We start from the raw sequence: 27838 nt of genomic DNA, 5'->3' as shown, positions 1-27838 counted from the left end.
CACACACACACACACACACACACAAAAGTAGTTGGTAAAAGTTGGTTTAGAAAGAATGTAAAGTTATGAAAAGCTCTGCTCAAAAAAGTGTTTAAAACAATGGTTGGACTGTACCACAGTCTCTTTTTCTGGGTGTCCTCCAATAGATTATAATCTTAGATAATGGATGTTTCAGTACCCTGTAAGATATTCAACAAAACACTTGGTTTGCAATATTAAACGCTGCCACAGTTTCCATTTATCAATAATAAAGTAAACATACTGCACGCCAATTCAAACCAAACTTTTATGAATTGTCCATGTGTATGTTTCCCCCCCAGGTCATTTTTGGCAAATCCAGTGGCCCTGAATTTGTGCGAGAGGTTTACACGCCTGTTACCTACCATAACAAGCAAGTACAGTGCACCTCTACCCCATGGTTTACCTTTTGTTCAATGTGTTGAAATACAACGTGTTTAAAAAGTTCAGCGAAATAAGTTTCAATGTGACTGACACAGATGGGAGGCTGTGAAACAAATGCTTTTATATTTTCTTTCATTCCTACAGATTTTTATGCATACAATTGTTTTGTGTTTGAATGTGTTGAAAAACTGTTGGGATTTTTTTCTCCATATAGCGGCTTTTTATCTCTTGTCTAGGTTAGGATCACTGTACTTGAATGCAGTTATATTTTTTAATTCAATTAAATTGTATTTTTGCAATGACATATTTGAAAGCAGCCTGAACAAATCCGCTATAAAATAAATACAGTCGTCTACTTCCAACGGTCCCCTCATATAATTGTGACGTTCCCAATGATGCCCTATTGAGGAATAGTAACTTTAATTTTTAAAAATCTGCAAATTTACTGATCGCACAGGTGCAAGCAGCTGAAAAATGGACATACACTGTCTCAAGTTTTAGGAACAAAATGCCACAGTTTAGGGGCAGTCTGGAGCCCCTGCCGTCTCTAAGTGTCTCCTTTTTTGGTCAGATCACCGGATTTCTACGAGGAGGTGAAGCTGGCCCTTCCCGCCCGTCTAACAGAACGACACCACTTGCTCTTCACCTTTTACCACATCAGCTGCCATCAGAAGCAGAACCAGAGCAACAGCTGCGAAACGCTCATTGGCTTCTCTGTAAGCTTCATGATCATACAAAATGAGTTTTGTGTCTTTTTGGGGAGGTACAATGTTCTTTGTTGCGTTTGCCTCCTCATCTAGTGGCTGCCCATATGGATAAATGACAGACTGCACACGGGTCAGTTCTGCTTGCCCATCGCCTTGGAGCGACTCCCTACGAATTACTCGCTGCACACTGCTGAGGTAAACATGTTTAAAGATACCTCTCAGCATCCCTTTTTAGTTTTTTTCTTGGATAAATCCGCCCTATTGTTGAGTTTGCTGCCTTTTGTTTGTTTTGCAGAAACTCCCTTCTCAAACCATCCCAGTCAAGTGGATGGAAAGTCACAAGGGATTGTTCAATCTGGAGGTCCAGGCTGTGTCGTCCGTGCACACTCAGGTCAGTTCAAGGTCATGGTTTAGCACAGTAGTCCTAAAAACCTTTACGCCAAATACTACCTTGAAATAATGTGCACTATATAGCTACTATATCCCCACTCTCTTGCTTTATCCACCAGGACAACCACTTGGAACGCTTTTTTACCCTGTGTCACGCACTGGAGGGCGGCGCCATTTTCCCGCTGCGCGTCCGAGAGGAGAAGATTCCCGAGAACAAGTTGGAGCACGAGCTGAAGCTCAGCATCATCTCCCTGTCGTCGTCCAGCCTGGAACCGCTGGTGCTTTTCCTGCACCTGGTGCTGGACAATCTCTTCACGCTCATCATGCAGCCCATGCTCATTGCTGGCCAGACCGGTGAGATGATGATGATATCGCTGACTTCGATGCATCCGATAGATATATCATGACGTCCTGTTTTTCAGCCAACCTGGCCCAGATTGCCTTCGAGTCGGTGGTGTCTATTGTCAACAGTCTGCATAACAGTCAGGAGCTGACCAGGGACCAGCAGGGTCGAAACAGCCTTTTGGCGACTTACCTTTACTGGGTGTTTCGTCTACCTGACCCCCCTCGGGACATTCCAAATGGTACGCACTCATGAATACGCACCAAGATACATTTCTGTTTGGAATTAAAACCGAAATTGCCCAAAGGTTTGAATAATTTCCACTTATATGGCGCATAAAAGCCATTCGCCAAATTTCCCTCATTTGCTCTCTGTGAATTTAACACTAATTAATCCTTCTGTGAATTTGCAAACCTCAAATATGCAAGGGTTTACTAATGTTGTCAACTTACGTGTGGGAAGTGCAAAATTACGTTTCTACTTGTGTTGAAATAGTTTATAGTAAAACCTGAAAAGAATAATGTGTGATAAACAAGCCTTTGACAAATGCAGCTTTCAGTGATATATGCATCCACGATTCCATTCATCCATTTTCTATGCCGGTTATCAAGCTCACAGGTGAGCCAGAGCCTACCCTAGCTGACTTCACAGCAGCCAATTGCAAGCCACAGAGGGATCAACAAATATTCACACAGACATTTACACCAAATGAAAACTCATGCAATCTAAGATGAATGTTTTTGGAATGTGGGATGAAGCGGGAGAACGTGGAGAAAAGCCTCACAAGCACACAAAGGCCCAGATTCAAACCCCTAACCTTAGGACTAACAGAGTTCCTCCCCAAGTGTCCACTCAAAAGCCAAGCTGACACTAATCTGCGGTTTCCCGAAAACAGGAACAGGTGGTGTCATGCCATCCACAGAGAGCCGTTACAGCACGATGGGCCGAGCCTCCGCGGCCACAGTGGGCAGCATGCTATTGCAGTCCAGGATCCGCAGTAGCAGCAACCCTGACATCCCTGCGCCTCATTCGTTAACCGAGGATGCCGAGGTCAGGCACATCTTGGCCGCCAAGGTATGCCCGAGGCGGGAGTGAGTGACATTTGAGCAAGTCATAAGTCTCACTTTTTGCCACATGTTAACGGTTTCAAACCAGTCTCTATGTCGTATATTACTTTGTTGTCTTCTCACTTAAATGCACAGCCAACATCGCTTGCCTTTGTGGTTTTGTAGTGATGCTGGAAGTTAGATGTCAAAGTTGCTAATTCAGGCACTTCCAAGTCAAGTTGGGGGCTCATGAATACCAAGTAAAAAGGGGAGTTGAGTCTTTCAGTTTTATCCGAAAAAGTCCCAAATCCTAAAATTGGTTGCTTTTGTATGAGTACGGCCATGTCATGTGACATGTCATGTGACCCCTAAGCTGCTGAAAAAACAAAAAAGGGTCGAACAGCTGCACAGGTAGCGTCACACTTTTTCTACATGATCACCCAGCATGTCTGTTCACACACACACACACACACACACACACACACACACACACACACACACACACACACATACACATCACAAGTCATTTGATTCCAGCTCCCACAGTACATTAGCTATTGTAATAGGGCAGCAGACAGCGGTTCTAATGAGGACATCCATCATACTCAGTGTGATGGAACATGTATGTGTGTTTTTGTCTGCAGGGCCACAATGTCCCAGGCAGTCGCATGTCAACCATATTGGACACAAACAGCCATCAGAACGCAACAGGAAGCACCAGACCCTCCAGCAGAAAGGTACGAGAAGTGGGGAGTGTCGCTATGGTTACTTAGGTTATATAAAGCCTTTTTTTTTTTTGACGCTGACTTAATAGCGGCTCCAAATTTTTATGTATTTTAAAAACTAGCCTAATAATAAACAGTAAAATGGTTGCAAAAAATACAAAATAAATCTCACCAAATATGCAATAAATTGTACTAGAATGAGCCAGTCACTCTCAGTATTTATTGCACTTGTTTTTCATTACGTCACAATGTGAGCAGAAAATAAGATGAATGAAAACATGAAACAGTATAACGTTTTTTTTGGTCCTCTGTATTTAGCATAGGAACTAATGATCATCTTTTGAGGAACAATGTCCAGTGTCCACAAGATGTCAGTGTGGCATACATTTTTTTCCCTCTTTTTTCCTGCATTCCAAGTTCTACCACCTAGGAGCAAAAATAGGTTGTCTTATATACGCGGTATTCTGTGTTTTTGTGTCTTGCAGCAGTTTCACGAGGAGCTGGCCCTACAAATGGTGGTCAGCACGGGAGTGTGTAGGGAGAACGCCTACAAATATGCCTGGTTCTTCTTTGAGCTGCTGGTCAGTAAATTCATTGACACAATGAAAAAAATTGAGATTTGTATGTGTCATTCATCACATCAATTGACCATGAAACTCTTTTTCCCTCTCACTCTCCCCTCTCTTTTTCTCTCTCTCTCTCTTCCTTTGTTTTTACTGAAGCATATCATTACTCACATTTATTCTCAACCCCTCTATTAATCTCACTTAGTCAATCTTGTCCTGCAATGACCTCCCTTTAGGGATGAATCAAAATCAGGCCATAGTCGATGCGCTTTTATAATTTTACCATTGAGGCGCTCATTTGGATCAACTTCACATTTTTTTTTTGTGTTTGACAATAGCCTTTTTTCTCCTAGTGTAATTCCTATCGTATAAAGTGACAGATATCATGAATAACTGGTAAGAGGAGTGTTCACATGAATGATACTTGTGCCTGTGGCGTGATTGAGCATGCGGGGTTTTATTTTTCCCTTTACATAATATATATATTTTTTTTACTATACAGATTATTTCTAGTTATTTCTATTTTACTCTTGTATTCTATTCATATAGTGCGTATTTGTGGTTAGGCATTTGCATATTTGCTGATTTATTTTTTTTAACCTGTCCTTCGAAATTTCCAAGATTAGTTTACCAGTCGTGGGTATGCATAACAGCACCCACACTAGCCCAGTCGTTCTACAACTTTTCATGTAAATCCTCAAAAAATACTTAGCTCTACAAGTTGTACTGTCACAACTCATGTGCTCATCAAACAACGAGACACAATTCATTTCACATTTTTCTAAGCCACAACTGTAGCGATCAAACAGTCTGATCACACTGCAATTGAATATAATTTTAAAAAACTGTGAATCTGTTCAAATGTATTGACATAAATAAAATTACATTAAAAAATGTGCAATGCAGAAGGTTTTCAAATAGTCATTTTTTTTAAAAGATTAAATGCAAATCTATCACAATTACAAGTTAAACACAACTGAACTGTACTTTGGGTGTGATTCCTTTGCACACCACAAGGGGTACCACACTTTGAGAATCTTTTCACGAGACAATTGTTCTGAACTTTAGGTTTAAGTATGAATACTCCTTAAATGTTCTTCGGTCAACATGCAAATCACAATGCATGTGCAGAGCCACTTGCAGAGCCACTTGATGGGGGATTAAATTACGCTTATTGTCCTCACCTTTCATCCAAACAGGTGAAAAGTATGGCCCAGCACGTGTGTCAGCCGGACCAAAACAGCGTGCCGCGTAGGAGCCGCTTCTCCGACCGCTTTAAAGACGACATCACCACCATCGTCTCAGTGGTCACGGCTGAGATCGGAACCATCCTGGTCAAACAGCAGAAGGTAGGGCAGTGATGCGTCCTAGCTTAGCACCAGTGAGACACTTCGCCAGTTCCAATTTGGTGACGTCTGTTTCAGGAGGTGGAGCAAGCGGAGAAAGTCAACATCAGCCTGGCCTTCTTCCTGTACGACTTGCTGTCTCTAATGGACCGTGGCTTTGTCTTCATGCTAGTGAAAAACTACTGCAATCAGGTATAGCTGAGTGGATGCAACATTAGTCACACCTGCACAATATGAATACAGCACACCAAATATAAGAGATTTTAATTGAGTTTTTTGATGTCTTAATGTATGTAATATTTCTTAGTGTTGTCAATTCCATCGACCACTCGAGTATTTCAAGCTTTTGCTGTTAGCCCACGCTAATCTGTGCATCCAACAAAACTCAATGCAGCTCTGTTTACCTTCCGGCTTTAACTTGATGTGTTTTTTTCTGCATCATTATGCCTCTGCAATATCTCACACAGTATATATAGCCACTTCAAAGTGGCTTTGGTTTTCATCCATTCTAGCCGATCATGCAATGGGCTGAAAAACTTTGTGTGGAAGTGGTTATTACTGAAATTAGCTCCACTGTTATGTGACAGTGGTTTGAAGTGTAAAATGAAGATTTACTTGGTCACACTTGATGGGAGAGATGCAACAACTGTGTTGGGATAAAAGCAATAAAAGGTCAATTTTCCATGATATATGTCCCATCATATTGTCTTCGCAATTGTACACAGAAGCCTCTTTCACACTATAGTGATCCTGCAACATGCCATTTTTCACACGCGCTCTCTTTCTGTTCCAGATGTCCGCCAAAAGTGTTTCGATGCCAACACTGATCAGCATGCGTTTGGAGTGCCTGCGAATCCTGTGTAGTCACGAGCACTACCTCAACCTCAGCCTGTTTTTTAGCAGTCCGGCCTCGGCTCCTGCTTCTCCGTGCCCGTCCATCTCCTCACAGGTCCGTCCTTGGCCAGTCTTTGAGCATTAATTTTATTTATTATTATTATTTTTTTAGCCATTCCCCTATATCAGCTTTTCTTTGCTCTATACAGTTATATAGTAATAATAATTTGTGTGGCATGAGCGTATCGTGTTGTGTGTCTCCATACAGAGCTCCGGTTCGTGTAGCTTCCAAGAGCAGCAAAGGATCCTGGGACTGTTTGAGCTCTCTCAGGAGTTCAAGCAGCAGCACTACCTCACAGGGCTGCTGCTCACCGAGCTCAATGCAGCCCTCGACATGGAGTCAGAGGGGTACGGAAAAAGGGGGCAAAATGCTTCATGAACTCCGTAAGGTGGGGCATCATGAGCTTGATTGTTTGACTGCGTGCGTCTTCAGGGGAAAGGTCCAGAGGAAGGCCATCAACGCCATCTTCAGCCTGTTGTGCTCTCACGATCTGGACCATCGCTGCATCAAGAGCGAGGTCAGAGCGAAGATGGCCACCCTCTACTTGCCCCTGGTGGGCATCATCATTGACTCCACCAACTACCTGGATTTCACAGGTTTGTATTAGTTCATCAATGAAAATTCTACACTCAACTGAACGTTCTGTAAATGTGTATCACATTTACGGTACATATACAGTGCTCAACTGTTTTCGGAATCTGAGCTGTGATTGGTTGCTACCCGAGCCCCCGAGTAACTCAGATGTCATTTTCGGTTGAAAGCAAGTGGCAAAATGGCCGCCCCCTCAGATGGGCAAAAATGGGTGGACTTTACTGCTTAACTCATATTCCACATATACAATATTAATCAGAATGCTGTGTTTAGACTAGTGGGGCTGCATCGAACATATTCTCGTAAAGAAAGTTTTGGGGTTGACTTCTCCTCTAAAGCGCCTTTTGGTCTAAAACCGACCAGTTAATGTAACAGTAAATTTACACTCATTTCCAGGCTGTACTGACTATTTAACATTAGAGGTCTAAGAATCATTTCTTTAGTTTTCTCTACTCAGATTATATCATAAAATATTTACAGAAATTAGGTGTCTTCTCCATTTGTTAGATACAATACTTTACAGTATGATTAGTTATACCTTCACTTGTGACCCTTGCAAGTTAGTCTGTGTGTCTGTCCCCACAGTGTCAGACGCGCGCTGCACGAAGAGCAAAAGTGGTGGACCCGAGGACGACCTTGACAGCGTGCCGCCCATCAATCAATCTGTTGCCATGGCGATCGCCGGCAACCCCTTCAACACGCTTGGGAGGAATGTTCTTGTTTCCATGGCATCCATGGTAAAAACTGTCAACTATCAAACTGTTTTTAGATGTGTGGGCGTGTGTTTGTGTGTGTGTGTGGGGGGGGCTGGGGTGGTATTCGGTATGCACGTGTATTGTGCCAAATATGTGAAGTTCACTGAGATAGATTGATTAGTCGTCGTGCACACGCATGAACACACACACACACACACACACACACACACGAAAATATGATGGTTTATATGCAATGCTGTTATAAGAGAGTCATCAAATCTAAAAAAACACATCCATCATGTGTAGTATCTACCTATCAAACTACACAGTCACCTCCAAGAGATGCACTTCAGTGACCCCAGAATGTTTTTGCATGAAACACCCACCGCAGCGGAAAAGTGACTTTCACACAATGCAGCCCTCGGCTTGATATTTATCATAGTTTCAAACATGGCAGGTGTAGTACTTCAGCTGCTTCGATCGATGTTTTCGCACACTTTTTTTTCCTCGCTCATTGATATTTTCATAGCGTTTGGTGGCAGAGCCGCGAACGGGTGGGAGAAAAAGTCAGGCTGGGTCCCACCAAGAGAATGTGAGGTTTTTGAGGCGGGACACCCAAAAGCTTTGTGGCGATAATGGCCACATTTATCAAGAGCTGCCACACAAGTGAAGCAGCGGTAAACCTCTCGCATTGTAATTCATCATCAGGAGAATGAAGGTGAATTAGTCTGCAGTAGGTTTTCACTTCTGTTAGATGGGGAAAAGAGGTAGTTGACCATCCTTGCGGTGTGTGCGCATGATGCATCAGGGTCCCTGTGGGAGCTGGACAATTTGGTGTGTTAATGATGCGTTTATAAGTTTTTCAATTGTGGCTGATGACCAGACTCAGTTTCTTGTACCATGTGTCTTGGCCAGAGTCAGCTGGGAGAGGCTGCGGTCACCTGTGACCCCAATAATGAATTTGGTTGAAGTGCTTTTGTTGGCCTCTTAGTCCGGTGTTCTGGTTTGTTATCTTTTTCATTTCTACTTAATTCGCTGCCGGCTTCTTTCATGAGTTATCATTTTGTTTGAAATATTATTTTAACTACTGCATTTGTATTTTGTTTAAATTGGTGTATTTTATTCAGTTGTAGTTGTAGTTTATTTCAGTGACTTAAATTTCATTTAATTTTACTTACTGTTTGTTTGTTTTTTGTTACATGACTGATGGTGTCGTGGTTTACACTCCTTTAATTTGAATTTTTATTTTAATTTATTATTATTTTAAAAATTTTTTGATTTAATTGCAGCTCACTCATGACCCTGAACAGAAAGCATGGTTGAAAATGTTTGTTTTTAGTATCATTTAACATTTCAAATGTATTTTATTGATCTTTCATTTTAAAGTGTAGTTTTACGCACTCTTTATATTTTCATTTAGATATTTTATTAATCTGCTTTTATTTAACAGACTCTTTTTACTTTTTGCTTTCAAAAAACTACAGTTGTTTTGTTTTTATTTGACTGCTGCTTTCTCACGACTCCAGAAAGGGTAAGCATAATATTGTGGGGGTCCCCCCCCACTTATACAATCACACATCTTACAGCAAAAGACACTGTAAAATTGAGATGAAACCGACCCATCTACTTTCTTGTAAGAACGCATGAGAACATCCGGGCAATGTATTGTGGTCATCCGCTGCATTTCTTTCTAGTTTCAAATGGACTCTTACTTCTGTCTTGTGTCAAGCGTCTCCCTCTTTGTCCCAGCAGGGGAAGTCGATAGCCACCCTGGCGGCGGACACCAGCCGTCACCTGCTGGTGTGCTTCCTGTGGGTGATGAAGAATGCCGACCGGAGTCTTATCCAGCGCTGGACTGTGGATATGCCCCCCTCTCAGCTCAACAAGCTGCTGGAGCTTCTCACTATCTGCGTGTCGTGTTTTGAGTACCGGGTCAGTTTGCTTGGCATCGCGGAGTCTGTTCAGAGGCCTTGTCGTTCAATAACTCCCTGTTTTTTTGTGTGTATTTGTATGTGTGTAGGCTCACCAGAGCAGCGATAAAGTGAGCACACAGGCTTTACAGAAATCCCAGCAGGCTAAGCTCCAGCTGGAAGAAGCCCTGCTGAGAGGGATGGGAGCCCGCGGGGAGATGATGAAGCGAGTTGGAGGTAAGGCGCACTTTAGGGACTACGCCGCCAGGGAGGGCATTGTTATCAGTTTTAGACCTTTGGACATTGTGTTCGTAACGGTCGTAATGGTCCAAAAATGCTATCTCGTTATTCCATTTCAATAAAGATTTGTTTTTATAGATTCAGTGTCATTCAAAAGACTCAAAAGTAGTCAAAAGCTGTAGTGATGTCCGCTTGCACCTCCAGGAAATAAAAACCTTACACGTCATGTGTACCCAGGCAGAGCGATTGGGACCAAAGGAATACATGGTTTGATGATGATTTGAGCTTTCGCGACCACTATCCTCGGAATGTGTTTCTCATGACCATCAACAACAATTAGCAAACTTAATTAGGCACCCTTGTCCACATGGTTTGCTTTCTGATGTTCCTGTTTTTTTGTGTTTGTCAGGAATGGACAGAACCATAGGTCAAAGAGAGAATCTGCGCTGGAGGAAAGATCTCACTCAGTGGAGACAGACCAACGACAGACATGATAAGTACGTTTAGTGTCACTTCTCCAAACATACGCCATCTTTTCAATTCTAAATATTCGTCATCCCACCTGGCATCAGGACCAAGGCGGAGTTGGACCAGGAGGCTCTGATCAGCGGAAATCTGGCCACAGAGGCGAACCTCATCGTTTTAGACCTGTTGGAAACCATCGTGCAGGTCAGGAAGAGCACTCCTCTTAGCAGAGGGAGGGTGTGTTATGACAATCCTTTTGAATTTGAATATTCCTTTTAAGGCATTGAATCGCTCGCATCTGGGCTGTTCGGGTTGCGCTAGAATTCCAAGTTAACATGAACACCAGTTGCGATTGCATCGGCACCCTGAGAATAGGGTGACCTGGTCCGGATGAATGAGAATATTCACAGTCATCTTCCTCCTGCAAAATTTCTTCCGAGCAGTTTGAATTGGCTGCATTCACGTGTATAAATAAACCGCCCACACACACATGCAAGACTTGGCAATGTAAGCTTGAAATGAGTCTTTGTAGACTTTTAGTGAAAGCAATTTAGAGCCCCCCCCCCCCCCCCCAAAAAAAAAACCCCATCAGCTATATTTAATGCTCCCAGACAAAAGAAGGATTAAGTCAGGACAGGTTGTTAGATTATAAAGTTGCAAAGGAGTGGAACATTTCTGGTAAATTTCCATGGGAAGTTAATCTGGAGCCAAGCCTTTCAAGCCTCTCAAAGCCACCGTACAGGACAATTAAAACAAAGTTAAAAAACAATCAGATACACAGTAATGTATATGTATATGTAATATGTAGAATTAGGAATGAAAACAATTTGCATCAGATCCCCAACTGTCAGGACAACAGTAGCAGTAAAATAAAAGTGGAACAACAATCACAGTGAATAGGCCTGTCGACTTGCCTGTCCACTCGCTGTCGACTGAAATTGACATCGCAGTTTGTAAACATCATCTGACAAAACGAAGAAAACAGGTGAGCCGTTACGATTGTTGCCTGAGACCTTCGGCACTGTCATGTCATTTTCAGTCAACAGCAAAATGGCTGCCTTCTGCGATGGCTAGGTGGATATTTTGCTGCTTCATTCATATTCCATGTCCACCATGTTAATCGGAATGCTGCATAGAGCTCAACGCATCTTATTATTTCAAAGATTTTTTTTTTTTTTTACATGACTTCCCCGTCAAGCCTTGGTGAACTTCTATTCTTGCTGAGTTGGTTAAGTTTTGTCACTTGCACACCACTGGCCATCTTGTCCCCAGTGTAACCGCTGCACTCTCAATTTCACTCATGTGGATATCTGGATGAATATGATTTCATTTTGCCTTGTGTCCTCCGTGCAGGCGGTGCCACTGGCGGACTGTAAGGACAGCGTGGTGGGCGGTGTGTTGAAGGTCTTACTCCACTCGCTTACCTGCAACCAGAGCTCCACCTTCCTCTCACATACCTTCAGCACACTCAGGGCGCTTGTTGTCAAGGTACCCCCATGATTATTATTGTAATAATAATAATAATAATACATTTCGAGGTTTAAACTCTCTCTCTCTCTCTCTCTCTCTCTGTGTGTGTGTGTAGTTTTTTGTTTATTTGTCTTGCTATAGTATATGAATATTCTTTTTCATCTGCAGGATAGTGGGTGGATGTGGAACTGCGATAAACAGGGATTGACTATATTATTCTGCAAATTGCGTGATAGTCCTCACTTGCTTGCATTGCAGTTTGGCGAGCTGCTTTTTGAAGAAGAGGCGGAGCAGTGTGCAGACCTGTGCCAGAAGGTGCTCCAGTACTGCAGCAGCCCGGTGGACGAGAACCGGAGTCAGGCGTGCGCCACCCTCTACCTCATCATGAGATACAGCTACAGCAACGCCAGCGTAAGCGCATACACGCCGATATCCTGTGATCACTTACTCAACGTTATCCGGACCACCGGCACGGCCATAGACCAAAGCAAATGGCGGGTGACCTTGCAGTTCTTATCTAACCTGAAATTGAACTGAAGAAGAACAGGGAGTGGCTCATGATGTGTCTGCTTCTGACACACACACATACACACGCACATTTTATCCCGCTTTTATGTCGTTCCCGTTTCTATTCTGGGCGCTTGGTGGGGAGAAAAAAAAGTTTCTGGTGAAACATGTGCGGGTGAATACAGAGCAGAGATGTGTCACTGTCTACCTCCCCCACACTTACCCCTCTTTAAATAATGACACACACACTGGCTCACTGTGCGGGTATGTCCTGAAATTGAGATACGCTCCCTGCTCACAACATTGTTGCGTTGTGAAATGAGATCCATTTTTACTTTTGATTGACATGATCATTTACCACACACAACCAGAAGGATTTATAAGTCAATTGTCAGTTGGTATCAGGACAATGAAGACGTTCTCTGAACCAGTGGTTTGCAATCACTACCATCATGATCAACATTAAATTTCCGTCGCGTGGAAGGTCATTCATAGGTCAAAAGGTCAAAAAGGTAAAAAAAAAAGACAGAAATTGTATTCTTGAAGATTGTCTTTAATATTTTTGTAAGCCATTGAAACATGATGCACAGTAAAATTCACACTGTGCTGAAGTGTCAGAACATTAAAAAGAATGATTTCCTCATTGTCGGCCAAACGTTTTGCAGTTATAATAATAATAATAATAATGCATTTTATTTAAAAGCGCCTTTCATGCCACCCAAGGACACTGTACAGACAATAAGAAAATACAATGTAAAAATTAGTAAACGAGATATTATATAAAAACAGGACATAAAATCATAAAATCATAAAAACATAGGAAATGGAAGAGCTATGTGTTGTAGGCAATCCTGAACAGGTGTGTTTTTAGACGGGACTTGAAAGTGGAAAGAGGTGTGCAGTTTTGGAGGTCCGGAGGTAGGTTGTTCCAGAGCTTTGGAGCAGCGTGACTGAAGGCTCTGGCTCCCATGGTGCTCAGTCGGGCAGGGGGCACTGACAGGCGGAGGGAGGACGAGGATCTGAGGGAGCGAGAGGGGATATGCACCTGGAGAAGGTCGGATAGGTAAGGAGGGGCCAGTTACCGGTACTTTATTTTTTGCTTCGAAAACTAGCATCCTAAAGCTTTTAATACACCCCCCTCTCGCGTTTGTTGAATACTGTACCTCCTGCTTCAGTATTGGAATATATTGCAGAAGTAATACACCCAGACTCTGCACACCTCGCTCATCTTCATTTTTTGTGTTTTTTGTACACATGGCTAGGAAAAAAAATAAAATTTGGCCAATTCCCCACACAAATAAATAAAGAAAGAAATAATGGAAAAATCAACCAGAAAAGACAACTGTACCACATGGACTGATGGTGTCCAGATGTCCAGATTTATTCTTGCCGTCTGGTGGGCTTTTTGCCTGAGTTACATTTGCGAGTGAAATTTTTGCTCGCATTATAAAGGAAAAATGGACCAAGCAGTGGCTTGTAACTTCAACAACTTGTAAGTTGGGACGCACATAGGTCAAGGTATCACTGCATTTCAGTGAATAATGATAAATCCTAGTGACAAAATTCCAATATACTGTATGCCCAACATATGCACAAGGTGGGCATCCAAAGTGTCTTACGTTGCGGCTTGGTCGGTGTGTGTGCTTAAAAAGAAAATGAGCCAGTGCACCATCATTCATTTTGCGTGCTCCTTGGATATTTCCTGTGTTTACAGCGTGCACACTGTAACGAAAGTCAAGACACCAGCCTGTGCAACACACACACACACACCCCTATCCCATCATGTATTTGTTTATGCAGCGGATGCAGCGATGGGAATTAGCTTAGAGGCCATGTGACTCACTCAAATAGAATTTTCTTCCTAATATCAAGCCATTTTTTTTTTCAGCGTCATGCTCATGCATAAATATACACAAGCTGACATTTATGTTTCAGATGCTTATAAAAAGCTCAGAAGGACATGGGGGGGTGACGTGTGATGAGACAAATCTGATTATATAGGCCCAGTTTTTGATCACATACTGTACGCGCGTGCGCGCAAACACGCATCAAGTGCATTAGGGGGCAGTGATGGGTGGTTAGGCCGCAGCTCCATGCTCAGTTGAACAGAATGGGGCCGTAGAGATCATCCATGGGTGATTATGTCTCTGCTAATGGGAGATCATTTCCCGCTCTGCAGCTCATGTTGGAGATAGATGGCGCTCAGCACGCGCGCGCACACACACACACACACACACACACACACACACACACACAACCTGAGTGTCCACATGTGGCAGCTTGTCACTGACAGGTAGTGCGAAGAATGAATGGAGGGACAAAAGCGAGCAGAGGATGCAACATAATCAGGCCGCTGCGCCTTCCTGATTCAATATCATCGTGATGCGTTCAGGTGCTGATTCAATTTGTACGCTTGAGTTTCGACGTCATTTTTGTTTTCTTGGCGAGGCCTTGATGGGTCATTGACAGATTTAGCTGCAGTAGTAGGACAAAATATTGCTGCTCTCAATGTGATGTGGTACACTTCCACACTACTGCAAACAACTACAATAACAAACAATTTTATCTCTTCTTACGTCCATATGTCGTACATGCATTCATATTTACAGTACTGCATACAATTAGAGTGTGCCAGGTGGATTACAACCATGTCCTCGACCATACATTTCCATTTTAAATTGCCACAGCAAAGGATTTAAAATAATAAAATGAGCATACAATAAATTCCATATGCTTATTTTTTTTTGGCTCAGCTTTCTTCCTAGGATGATAAAAATAGAGTACAAATATTGTTTGGATTAAAAGAACAAAGTACAATGCAGCTCTCTCCCTCTCTCTCTCTGTGTAATAAGACCAGGCGTCAGATTAACAGTTTCATGATATGTGTATGTATGACCGCTGGACAATTTGTACGGGTCTGGGGGGAACAAAATGCACGCTCGCGTCTTTTGCACCTTTTCACAAAAGACAGCACCAGCAGTCAAGGAGTGAAGGACATTCAGCGGAATCTGTTGTACAATATTGAAGTGCCAAAGATGCAGAGACAAGAGTCAAGTGTGGAAATCAATAGACCATGAAGGTTGAGTTTCACGGTGGTCCTTTTTGTGTGTGTCTGGAGCAGAACTTCTCCAGGGTGAAGATGCAGGTCACCATGTCTCTGGCCTCCCTGGTGGGCAAGTCCTCTGACTTCCAGGAGGAGCACCTGAGATCCTCTCTGCGCACGATCCTGGCCTACGCCGAGGAGGACGCCGAGATGCAGAACACTCAGTTGCCCCTGCAGGTGTCACAATATGAAGTTTAATATGTGTTTTGGTCCTAGATGCAATCACATTATGCAACATTAGGAGCCATATTTCCATCAAGGGCTGAAGGATTTTGAAAAATAATCACATTGGGAATGTTTTTTTTTTCTTCAATATTGCCATTATTTTTTCAAAGCTCACTGAGAAAATAACAAGTTGTGCAAAGCTGTTATCAGGGCAAAAGGTGTCAACTTGGAAGAATCAAAATTACAAAACATTTATTTCTACTAAATACCAAATAATTAAAATCAATATTTCTTCATAATGTTAATGTCCTAAGTATTAATGTACAAATCAGATTTTTTAAAATAGTGAATAACAGTTAAATTAGAGGGTGTTTGTTTAACACTTTTGACTGGTACTGTACACATAAAACCAAAGCCAACCGATGTGAACCCAACATCGCACCCAACCACCCAAATTGCAGCATTTGCGGTGTGAAAATTGCATTCGACTACATTGCGATGTCAATTTGAATTGCATTTTTAAATGTATTTTTTGTGCATGCCAATCCATTTTGTTTTTCTACTTTCTTCCTTTCATAATTATGCTGCTATAAATTGAGAATTTCTCCATCGTGAGACAAATAAAGGTTTTCTTATCTTATCTACACTGTATATTATTCTGGCTCCAGGTTGACGAGCTCCTGAGGAACCTCAACAGCATCTTGTCAGACACAGTGAAGATGCGAGAATTCCAGGAGGACCCCGAGATGCTCATGGACCTCATGTACAGGTACCTTGTACCCTTTCCTCCCACCTCACTGTTTTTTCTCTCTTTATCTGGGGCTTGTTTTGCCTCCATTTGCCTCCCTCGCCATGGCAACCAATGTGCTCGCACTTTGGATCCCTTTTGTTTGCATGCAAATGCAAACAGCGGGTCTAGAGGAGACCAAAGGACCATATGCACACGCCATGTGTCGTGTTACATGTGTTTTTTATCACGCGTGGCTCTATTTTCGGTCTCATTCACCAAAGTCCGTACACTTTTTTTCACCTCAACTCACCCCTGCGAGTTCACCACACTTGTTGCTCTGCGGGGTGAAAAAACATTTGGCCTCCAGATGCATCAATTACTGTTAAAGGAGAAAATTAATTGCTGGTTTCATAAAGATTTTCATTGTGCTTAAATGCAATGCGTACTTGGATTCCTTTTATGAAAATAATTTCCGTCATCTGGTTGTTTTATGAATACTGTGCAAAATATCTGAAGGCCTTCATTAGAATTGTTGTTCTTCAAAGGCATTACTGCGTTCCACTTCACAACTGATCATTTTCTGTGGAACGGTATCTCCACTACCTCTCCGGGAGCCGTCACCTTACCGTGGTGGAGGGGTTTGTGTGTCCCAATGATCCTAGGAGCTAAGTTGTCTGGGGCTTTATGCCCCTGGCAGGGTCACCCATGGCAAACAGGTCCTAGGTGAGGGACCAGACAAAGCACGGCTCACAAAACCCCTTATGACAGACAAAATCGATGGCACTCAGTTTCCCTTGCCCGGACGCGGGTCACCGGGGCCCCCCTCTGGAGCCAGGCCTGGAGGTGGGGCTCGTTGGCGAGCGCCTGGTGGCCGGGCCTACACCCATGGGGCCCGGCCGGGCTCAGCCCGAAGAGGCAACGTGGGTCCTCCTTCTCATGGTCTCACCACCCGTGGGAGGGGTCAAAGGGGTCGGGTGCAATGCGAGCTGGGCGGCAGCCAAAGGCGGGGACCCTGGCGGTCCGATCCTCGGCTGCAGAAGCTAGCTCTTGGGACATGGAATGTCACCTCTCTGGCAGGGAAGGAGCCCGAGCTGGTGTGTGAGGTAGAGAAGTTCCGACTGGATATAGTCGGACTTGCCTCCACACACAGCCTGGGTTCTGGTACTAGTTCTCTCGAGAGGGGTTGGACTCTCTTCCACTCTGGAGTTGCTCATGGTGAGAGGCGCAGAGCAGGTGTGGGCATACTCATTGCACCCCGGCTCAGTGCCTGTACATTGGGGTTCACACCGGTAGACGAGAGGGTTGCTTCCCTCCGCCTTCGGGTGGGGGGACGGGTCCTGACTGTTGTTTGTGCATATGCACCAAACGGCAGCTCAGCATACCCACCCTTTTTGGAGTCCTTGGAGGGTGTGCTGGAGAGTACTCCTGCTGGGGACTCCCTTGTTCTGCTGGGGGACTTCAATGCTCACGTGGGCAATGACAGTGAGACCTGGAGGGGCGTGATTGGGAGGAACGGCCCCCCCGATCAGAACTCGAGTGGTGTTTTGTTATTGGACTTCTGTGCTCGTCACGGACTGTCCATAACGAACACCTTGTTCAAACATAAGGGTGTCCATATGTGCACTTGGCACCAGGACACCCTGGGCCGTAGTTCGATGATCGACCTTGTGGTTGTATCATCGGATTTGCGGCCGCATGTTTTGGACACTCGGGTGAAGAGAGGGGCGGAGCTGTCAACTGATCACCACCTGGTGGTGAGTAGGCTCCGATGGTGGGGAAAGATGCCGGTCCGTCCTGGCAGACCCAAACGTATTGTGAGGGTTTGTTGGGAGCGTCTGGCGGAATCCCCTGTCAGAAGGAGTTTCAACTCCCACCTCCGACAGAGCTTTTCCCATGTTCCGGGGGAGACGGGGGACATTGAGTCCGAGTGGACCATGTTCCGTGCCTCTATTGTTGAGGCGGCCAATCTGAGTTGTGGCCGTAAAGTGGTTGGTGCCTGTCGTGGCGGCAACCCTCGTACTCGCTGGTGGACACCAGCAGTAAGGGATGCCGTCAAGCTGAAGAAGGAGTCCTATCGAGCCTTTATGGCCTGTGGGACCCCAGAGGCAGCTGACGGGTATCGACTGGCCAAGCGGAACGCAGCTTCGGTGGTCGCCGAGGCAAAAACCCGAGCGTGGGAAGAGTTCGGTGAGGCCATGGAAGCCGACTTCCGGACGGCTTCGAGGAAATTCTGGTCCACCATCCGACGTCTCAGGAGGGGGAAGCAGTGCACCACTAACACTGTGTACAGTGGGGATGGGGCACTGCTGACTTCGACTCGGGACGTTGTGAACCGGTGGGCAGAGTACTTCGAAGACCTCCTCAACTCCACCAACACGTCTTCCTTGGAGGAAGCAGAGTCTGAGGACCCTGAGGTGGGCTCTCCTATCTCTGTGGTTGAAGTCACCGATGTGGTTAAAAAGCTCCTCGGTGGCAGGGCCCCAGGGGTGGATGAGATCCGCCCGGAGTTCCTCAGGGCTCTGGATGTTGTGGGGCTGTCCTGGTTGACACGCCTCTGCAACATCGCGTGGTCAACGGGGAGAGTGCCTCTGGATTGGCAGACCGGGGTGGTAGTCCCTCTTTTTAAAAAGGGGGACCGGAGGGTGTGTTCCAACTACAGAGGGATCACACTCCTCAGCCTCCCTGGTAAGGTCTATTCAGGGGTGCTGGAGAGGAGGGTCCGTCAGGAAGTCGAGCCTCAGATTGAGGAGGAGCAGTGTGGTTTTCGTCCCGGCCGTGGAACAGTGGACCAGCTCTACACCCTTAGCAGGGTCCTCGAGGGTATGTGGGAATTCGCCCAACCAGTCTACATGTGTTTTGTGGACTTGGAGAAGGCGTTTGACCGTGTCCCTCGGGGAGTTCTGTGGGGGGTGCTTCGTGGGTATGGGGTACCGAACCCCCTGATACGGGCTATTCGGTCACTATACCACCGATGTCAGAGTTTGGTTCGCATTGCCGGCAGTAAGTCGGAATCGTTTCCAGTGAGGGTAGGACTCCGCCAAGGCTGCCCTTTGTCGCCGATTCTGTTCATAATCTTTATGGACAGAATTTCTAGGCGCAGCCGAAGCGTTGAGGGCGTCCGTTTTGGTGGCCTCAGTATTGCATCCCTGCTTTTTGCAGATGATGTGGTGCTGTTGGCTCCTTCAAACGGGGCTCTCCAACTCTCACTGGAGCGTTTCGCAGCCGAGTGTGAAGCGGTTGGGATGAAAATCAGCACCTCCAAATCTGAAACCATGGTCCTCAATCGGAAAAGGGTGGAGTGCCCCCTCCGGGTCGGGGGAGAGATCTTGCCCCAAGTGGAGGAGTTTAAGTATCTTGGGGTCTTGTTCACGAGTGAGGGCAGGAGGGAGCGAGAGATCGACAGGCGGATCGGTGCAGCGTCTGCTGTGATGCGGACGTTGTATCGGTCTGTCGTGGTGAAGAAGGAGCTGAGCCGAAGGGCGAAGCTCTCAATTTACCGGTCGATCTACGTTCCAACCCTCATCTATGGTCACGAGCTATGGGTCGTGACCGAAAGAACGAGATCCCGGATACAAGCGGCCGAAATGAGTTTTCTCCGCAGGGTGTCCGGGCTCTCCCTTAGAGATAAGGTGAGAAGCTCGGTCATCCGGGAGGGGCTCAGAGTCGAGCCGCTTCTCCTCCACATCGAGAGGAGCCAGATGAGGTGGCTTGGGCATCTGATTCGGATGCCTCCTGAACGCCTCCCTGGTGAGGTGTTCCGGGCATGTCCCACTGGGAGGAGACCCCGAGGAAGACCCAGGACACGCTGGAGTGACTATGTCACCCAGCTGGCCTGGGAACGCCTCGGGATCCCCCGGGGAGAGCTGGAAGAAGTAGCTAGGGAGAGGGAAGTCTGGGCTTCCCTGCTAAAGCTGTTGCCCCCGCGACCCGGCCCCGGATAAGCGGTAGAAGATGGATGGATGGATGGATGGTATCTCCACTGGCGCTTTGACTTAAGAATTTAATTAATTCTGGGTTATATTTTCCCCATTGGCGGTTAAGTAAATTCCCTGCATACTTTAAAGGTGCGGCGATTCTTCCGTCCAGGCTTGTGACACACCTCCATGCATAAGCGGTGAAAACTTACGCAGCCACTGAAGAGGTTTGACCCACTGACTTCTGCAAGTCCAGTATTGTTGAGTTTTCCTGAGCCATGCGAATGCCAAAGAGATGCATTTGGAATATATGTCATACGGGAGTTAAGCGCCAGTAATATTAGTTGTTTCTCATAGAGGATAAACAGTACAGTATATGCCTGCGAGTGTTGTTATATTGTCGGTCTACATGTTTTGCTCTACCTTTTGTGTACAATATACACATTGCTTAAAGGGTTATACCACAGCATTTCTGCTACTTGTCTGCCTGTCTTTGGTGTTTTCCATTGTGTGTTAGCAATTAGATACTGACCATTCCCAAGGACAAAAAAATCTCGATGTTTAATGTTTAGTTTGACAATAAACCTCAGGCCTCTTTTTTCAAGAATCGTTCACTATCTGAGTTGAGTTGATTTTGCTGCCACCATCTAACCCTTCTCTTGCTCACAAGTCAAAGCAAAAAATGGGCTGAGCGACGGCTTTTACAGCATCTCGAAAAAGTTGGCTCAGTCATAAGGCAAAGCACCACTGTACTTGTCTAACACGGAAATTCATAATGCCCTTGCATGTGGTGAAGGAGAGCCACAGGAGTCGTTCAGCAATTTGTCAAACACCAGGAGAACAATGAAACACATATGACAGCACAACAAGACAGAGCTTTTGGCAGCCACAACTCATGCCCAGGTTCTCACACGCAAAATTGTAGTATCTCGAGCCAACCATACTGAATGCTAATTTGGTCTACATTGTGCACTGCAATTGGCTGGCGAACAGTCCAGGGTGCACCCCACCCCTCAAAGTCAACTGGGAGAGTAAGTCAACAAAATAGTTTACTGTTCTTATAGTGCACTGCATAACATACTGACAGCTGTTTGCAATATTTTGTCCCTTGCATGAAGCTTAAATGAGATTGTCTTATACAATGAAATACCTCTTGATACTATTGCGTACTGAATCAATAGCAGTGACATCCTCCCTCCTCCTCTTATCCCACAGGATAGCAAAAGGCTACCAGACGTCTCCCGACCTGCGTCTGACGTGGCTGCAGAATATGGCCGAGAAGCACAACAACAGAAAATGCTACACCGAGTCGGCTATGTGTCTGGTACACGCCGCCGCTCTGGTGGCGGAGTACCTCAGCATGCTGGAGGATCACAAGTACCTGCCCATTGGCAGCGTCACCTTTCAGGTAGAGGCTACAAATGCAGATGTCAGAATTTGTCATATTGTACACACAGGACATGGGTTGGTGGAAGAGAGACACCATCGTCACACATCTCTCAATGGATAAGGCTCTAATTTGGTCGTGTGCGTCCAGTGGGGGGCGCTGTATGCTCATAACGTGAAAAACGGAAACGTGGCTTCAACTGTGTCAGTGCACATACCGGTTTTCATTCAGACGTATTCATAATAGTATGATAATGTGGTCTCGACTTTCAGCTTGGCCCATCAGGAGTGGACACTGTGAGTCACTTCCATAATATATTTGGTGCTTCTGCCCTTCCTGCAACTACTAATAGTCCTACTGCTCATAGTACCGATGAATTTAAATACCCACTGATCAGAAGTTGCACCCAAAAAAATAAATAGATAAATGCACAAATTTATGCCGATGTCAAAATAACCACCTTGGTATAATTAATAAAAATGGTAGATGTGCTCGTGTGCTGACTGTGATATTGATAAGCTCTAACGCTGAAACACACACACACACACACACACACACACACACACACACACACATGAAGCAGTGAGGTGTGTGCACCCAACACATCCTGACCTCCAGCAGTCAACAGGTCATTGATTGGAGCGTCATCACATTAGTTCCATTTCCTTCTCCCTGTTTTCAATTCAGCCATGTGACTGCTAATTTGATTAAGAGGGCTAAGTGATTGATTGGACCCATGGATTTTCCCTCCTCAGAGCATCTCCTCCAATGTGCTGGAGGAGTCGGCCGTGTCGGATGACATCCTGTCCCCCGACGAGGACGGCGTGTGCTCGGGCCGCTACTTCACCGAGAGCGGCCTCGTGGGGTTGCTGGAGCAAGCCGCCGAGCTCTTCAGCAATGTAATAGGCCAACCGTGACATCGTTTCCATCCATTTGTCACTTACGGTAGAATATCGGCGTGCCCTCCGTCGCCGTGGTAACGGACGGCTCTGTTTTTCTTTTTTGTTTCTTGTCTTATCAGGGAGGCCTGTACGAGGCTGTTAACGAGGTTTACAAGGTAATCATTCCCATCCTGGAGGCTCACCGAGACTTCAAGAAGCTGGCATCCACTCATGACAAACTGCAGAGAGCTTTTGATAACATCATTCAGAAGGTAACAAACTGGCAAACAAAGGTGAAAACAAGTTTACCGCTGTTCCAATCGAGACATAAAAGATAGCGTTAACAACAACGGTATCTGACACAAGCGAGCACACCCCTGATCTTTTTGTCAATGTTTTCTCATATATTTTCATGGGACAACACTGAAGACGTGACACTTTGCTACAATGTAAACTTGTAAAACAGTGAAAATTTACTGCCCCGTTTATAATAAATCTACACACAGCCATTGTCAAAACAGCGAGCAACAAGTCAGTAAAATGTCCAAATTGGGCCTCAAGTGCTCATTTTGTGTGGTCACCATTCTTATTATTATTTGTACTCAAAGTACAAATGGCAGCATCAGGAAAATAAATTTCATCTCATCTCTTTCGCTGTGCCCAGATAATATGGTGTTATTTTATTTAGTATTTTATTCATTACCATCTTTTTTTTTTTAATGATGTGAAAATTACTGTCTGTAAGAGCTCATAAAAGGCCCATAAACAGGCCTCTGTGGCAATAATAAGAAATAAAAATAACTCTGTAATGTCCTGTTGTGGAGAATCCTATCATGGAGATGTATGTCCCCCGTGTCGCTGCAGGGTCACAAGAGAATGTTCGGCACATACTTCCGGGTGGGTTTTTACGGTGGGAAGTTCGGCGACCTGGATGAGCGGGAATTCATTTGCAAGGAGCCGGCCATCACGCACCTGCCAGAGATATCGCACCGGCTAGAGGTGAGAGACAAACGCAGCATACTCCTTACCTAGTCTCTACATCAGGGATGTCCAGACATTCACTTCTGACGGCCAGATATAAAGAAATGGAAGGAAGCAGTATGCCCATTTAACCTTGTATTGATGAAACACGCAAACAGAAAAACAAACATGCTGTCGTTTTTGTTTGCCGAAAAATATCGACTTTTCAGCCAACAATAATTCCACTTGAAACTTGGGATATGTATTAGAGGCTGTTTCAGTGTGCGTTTGCAAAATGCAATGCCTTGCGGACGAAAAAAATACAGCGGCTCAGCCAAAGCATGTGAATGCAAATTGCAGTTCGTCCGACTCACTTAGACCCGTTTGAGCACTTTATCCATCGCTGTAGGAGTGCTTGTGCACATTAAAAGGAGCAGAGAAGGGGTGAAAAAAATCCACAATTTGTGAATAGCACTAAAGTTAAAGATGCAAGTTAGCAAATCCCTCATTGTTTTTGTGTAATGAAACAGCTGTCCCTTACCCTATTATTAGAGCATGCGGTATGTCATTTAAAAAAAAAAAAAGAAAAACGCCCAGTGGGCCACAAATGTTTTGGACGTCCCTGATATACATGCTCAAAAGAATCTATGTGCTTACTTTAACTGTGGCTCAAAAGCACCATGAAGATGAGAATTGCTGCATTACATAAACAAACAAATGCACTTCAAATGCCATTTAATTGCCAGGGCGATCACATCTGTATATTCATCGCCGCCATGTCAAATGTTCATGTTTCTGTGGCTGCCAGAACTTTTACAGTCAGTGTTTTGGAGAGGACGTCCTGGTGATGATCAAAGATTCAACGCCTGTGGACAGGAAACAACTTAACCCTAACAAGGTAAGTCACATGCTGTCTCTCGAAGATTGATTGATCATTTAATTAAAGTGGTGTTCCCATCTTATATTGAGCAAAGGCTCATATTTTATGCAGAATACATCTTATTGAAAACCATTAAATAAAAATGTCCAAAGAGTACACTGTTTTGTCTTACTCAGTCTAAAATCTGTGGCCTGATTAAAGCTGTTATTCTGTCACAATAAATGACACAAAAAGTGGATTCACAGGTTAATTGTAGTCTGCCATCTAGTGGAAGAGCAGGTAATTGTTCTGCCAATCACTACAAGTCACTGGCATAGATAGTTGAACAAAGATACATTATTTATGGTAAATAAATAGGAAATTTCTCATGTGGCACATTGTTTGTGAATCACTAATTTCAAGTAAAAGGGTTCACCAGAAAAACACAGGGGACAAATATACAAACAGCCATTCAGTCTCATTTTTGCACCTACATGCATGTTTGGTGCACGTGTACCTAATATAGTGTCCAGTGAGTGACCTCGTGCTCCCATGCAGGCCTATATCCAGGTTACGTACGTGGAGCCCTACTTCGATGACTACGAAATGAAAGACCGGCTGACCAACTTCGAGAAGAACTTCAATCTGCGGCGCTTCATGTACACCACGCCTTTCACCAAGAGCGGGCGTCCGCGGGGCGAGCTCAGCGAGCAGTACAAGAGGAAGACCATCCTCACCACTATGCACGCCTTTCCTTATGTCAAGACGCGCATCAATGTCATCCAGAAGGAAGAGGTAGTGCGCTAAAGACGCTATCCATATTTGTCGGACCCTATTAATGCTTATTTTTTTTGTTCCTCCAGTTTGACCTGACTCCAATTGAGGTGGCCATAGAGGACATGCAGAAGAAGACCAAGGAGCTAGCGGTGGCCACGCACAGAGAGCAACCCGATGCTGTTATGTTACAGATGTTACTGCAAGGGTCGGTGGGAGCCACTGTTAACCAGGTAATGTGTGTGAGTGTGTGTGTGTGTGTGTGTGTGTGTGTGTGTGTGCGTGTGTGTGTGCGTGTGTCTGTGTGTGTGTCTGTGTGTGTGTGTGTGTGTGTGTGTGTAGCTGGCTGGCTGCATTTGTGGGTGTGCGTGTGGCCGAATGACATTGAACTTCAAATTTTAATACAGTACATGTCAACTGTAACTTGGGCAGTGATTTTTTTTGCCCTGTTTGATTCTTACGCCACTCCCTGATTCTTGGCCTAAACCAGTGGTTCTTAACCTGGGTTCGATCGAACCCCAGGGGTTCGGTGAGTCGGTCTCAGGGGTTTGACGGAGCCTCTCCTATGGAGGGTAAGACACACGTGACTCAGCATGTCAATAAGTTATGACACGCCCACTTGGCCATCGCTGGCTGCAGATGATCACATGACATTGCTTGTCCAATCAGTGCTGTGGGAAATTTAGTTTGCTTCGTAGTCAACGTGTGACTGTCGTGATAGTACATCGTACAATTAAAAAAAAAAAAGTATACTTATTTCTTGAAATTTTATTTACTTTTTTTTGTTTTTAATAAATGCGTTTTTTTAAATATCTTTTTTGTTTTTAATAAATGCGTTTTTTTTAATATCTTGAATTTGAATATATATATTTTTTTATTTTGAAGGGGTTCAGTGAATGTGCATATGAACTGGTTGGGTTCGCTACCTCTAAAAAGGTTAAGAACCACTGGCCTAAAACACCCCCCCCCCCCCCCAAAAACGTCAGTCATCTTCAAAGTATTTGCAAAGTGCTTGTAAATGTGTCCCCTGAAAGACTGTCGACAAAACCAGCTGTCACAAAAAGTTGAATATTTATCTCATGTGTCGTATTAACCCCCGAATGCCCGTCCTCCCTCTTCGTCGCCTCCTTGTCCCCTGTGTGCTCCCTCTAAATGTGTCAGGTAGTGGGGGGTTGTTGGTTGTGGTCTTAAACAGACCGGCATAAAATAGCTCCATTTAATTTATCACATTTACAATTAGCATTGTAGTGGCAGATTGCAGGTGGGTGACGTGATCAAAGCCTTTGCAGCATCCAGAACCTTAATCCTCCCCCTCGCCTTCCTCCTCCCTCCAACATTGAGTTAAATTGTCAATTCATGGCCGCCCTCCCTTTCATGTGTCGTGCGTGCTCTGCCCGAACCAGAGCTCGCTTTGATGTGATTGCTTCCAGGTCCTGCTGGCGTGCTGGATGTCAAGATGACGCTCCCATGTTTTATCTCCCAACGTCTAATCTGACAGGTCTCGTCACTCAGGACCCGAAGGCTGCGTAACGCACAGCAGCTCCGTAAACATCCATGTCTCCGGCGTAATCAGCACGGGAGGCCTCGGTTTTCCTTCTGTTTGGGTCCGCAGTACATGAAAGAGGCTTTTTTGGGGATGCTAATCAGAGCTGTTTAGCCGCTCCTGTCATGAAGCGGGCGCTTGTGCGAGTGTGCTGCGGTTTCATGACAAATAGGCTTCAGGAGAACTATGTCTCGTGCTGGGAAACTAAGAACCAAATTGTTAGAGCTTCGGGCGGGGGTTCTCTATTGTGTAGAGCTCATCCGAGGACCCACATTTTCCCAAGTTGGAACAGCATCACCACGCAAAATATCTGCATTTTTCAAACGTAGCCTTCAAAATGTCTTTTTCAAAGAAATACCCAAAGGCATGTATGCTGAATGCATTTCAGAGCACATTATTAAGGACTTGATGAATCCAATTCACAGTCAAATCCTTGGCTAGGACGCAAGTATGGCTTCTGTGGCCATGATAATTAAAAATATGAGTTGTCCTCATTAGTGTCGACTTTGATCTAATAATGCGACAACATGTTTCTCGAAACAATAACAGTATTCCCGTTACATTCGGATATTTTCTGCTAAAATGTTTTTGTGGCATGGTGGTCAACTGGTCAGTGTGTCCGCCTCACAGTGCAGAGGTGCAGGGTTCGGTTCCGGCTACTGCTGATTCGGCTCTCGGGGCTCGCGACCCTTGTGTTGATAAGTGGATTCGAAAATTGATGGATGGATACTTATTTTCCCCCCCAAATTATTTCTTTTCTAAAAAAAATAAAAAATAAATAAAAAAAACAAAAGTAAAAAAAAAATGATCTCGAATAAAATACTCTTTACTCGATAACTAGATGTCAGAGTAGGTAAACAGCAAATAGCAGGCGTTCTCAATTGGTCCCGTCCTGGAGTTCCAGGGGCCCACAGGCCATTGTCTCATAAAAACGGATTCATAAAAGTTTCCTCCGATTTATGCTTTAGTCTTAATTTGCATCCTTAAAAAAAACATTGGAATGCTGAGTCTTTCATGATTACATGATGTGATTCACCTCCTCCTCCCTTCTCATTTGATGAATGATAAAAAATTCTTTCTGAGTATGTAAGAAGTGAAGAGGTTAGCAAAACAACTTTGTTGGCAATAATTTGAGGAAGTGGAGTCATCTCATTAGTGCAAAGAAGAGAAGGCCATAGAAAAACTTTTTTTCTTTTTTTTCCCCCTAATCAACGCTACCAAAGG

General features: G+C 44.7%; 1 protein-coding gene across 3 annotated transcripts in view; it reads left to right on the top strand.

The window, feature by feature from the left end:
* dock8 (dedicator of cytokinesis 8) overlaps positions 1-27838 on the top strand; it is a 62867-nt gene that overhangs the window by 28441 nt on the left and 6588 nt on the right. For 2 of the 3 annotated variants that reach the window (XM_086110610.1, XM_086110612.1), the window contains 30 exons: positions 321-391; positions 974-1118; positions 1203-1304; positions 1405-1500; positions 1619-1853; positions 1922-2083; positions 2738-2916; positions 3533-3625; positions 4099-4194; positions 5379-5528; positions 5604-5717; positions 6319-6474; positions 6628-6767; positions 6853-7016; positions 7597-7748; positions 9456-9638; positions 9727-9853; positions 10266-10353; positions 10429-10525; positions 11675-11809; positions 12050-12202; positions 15420-15578; positions 16235-16335; positions 21426-21618; positions 22353-22496; positions 22619-22750; positions 23343-23477; positions 24247-24336; positions 24856-25092; positions 25161-25304. In XM_086110610.1, coding sequence (XP_085966736.1) covers positions 321-391; positions 974-1118; positions 1203-1304; positions 1405-1500; positions 1619-1853; positions 1922-2083; positions 2738-2916; positions 3533-3625; positions 4099-4194; positions 5379-5528; positions 5604-5717; positions 6319-6474; positions 6628-6767; positions 6853-7016; positions 7597-7748; positions 9456-9638; positions 9727-9853; positions 10266-10353; positions 10429-10525; positions 11675-11809; positions 12050-12202; positions 15420-15578; positions 16235-16335; positions 21426-21618; positions 22353-22496; positions 22619-22750; positions 23343-23477; positions 24247-24336; positions 24856-25092; positions 25161-25304 — 4173 coding nt within the window. The remainder of the gene's footprint in view (positions 1-320; positions 392-973; positions 1119-1202; positions 1305-1404; positions 1501-1618; positions 1854-1921; positions 2084-2737; positions 2917-3532; positions 3626-4098; positions 4195-5378; positions 5529-5603; positions 5718-6318; positions 6475-6627; positions 6768-6852; positions 7017-7596; positions 7749-9455; positions 9639-9726; positions 9854-10265; positions 10354-10428; positions 10526-11674; positions 11810-12049; positions 12203-15419; positions 15579-16234; positions 16336-21425; positions 21619-22352; positions 22497-22618; positions 22751-23342; positions 23478-24246; positions 24337-24855; positions 25093-25160; positions 25305-27838) is intronic. The other variant, XM_086110611.1, reaches the window with a different exon arrangement.

This window comes from Hippocampus guttulatus, chromosome 5 (assembly GCF_054856545.1).
Source record: "Hippocampus guttulatus isolate MCC_2025c chromosome 5, RoL_Hgut_1.0, whole genome shotgun sequence".
Classification (NCBI taxonomy): Eukaryota; Metazoa; Chordata; class Actinopteri; order Syngnathiformes; family Syngnathidae; genus Hippocampus; species Hippocampus guttulatus.
This window is presented reverse-complemented; position numbering and strand designations above follow the sequence as displayed.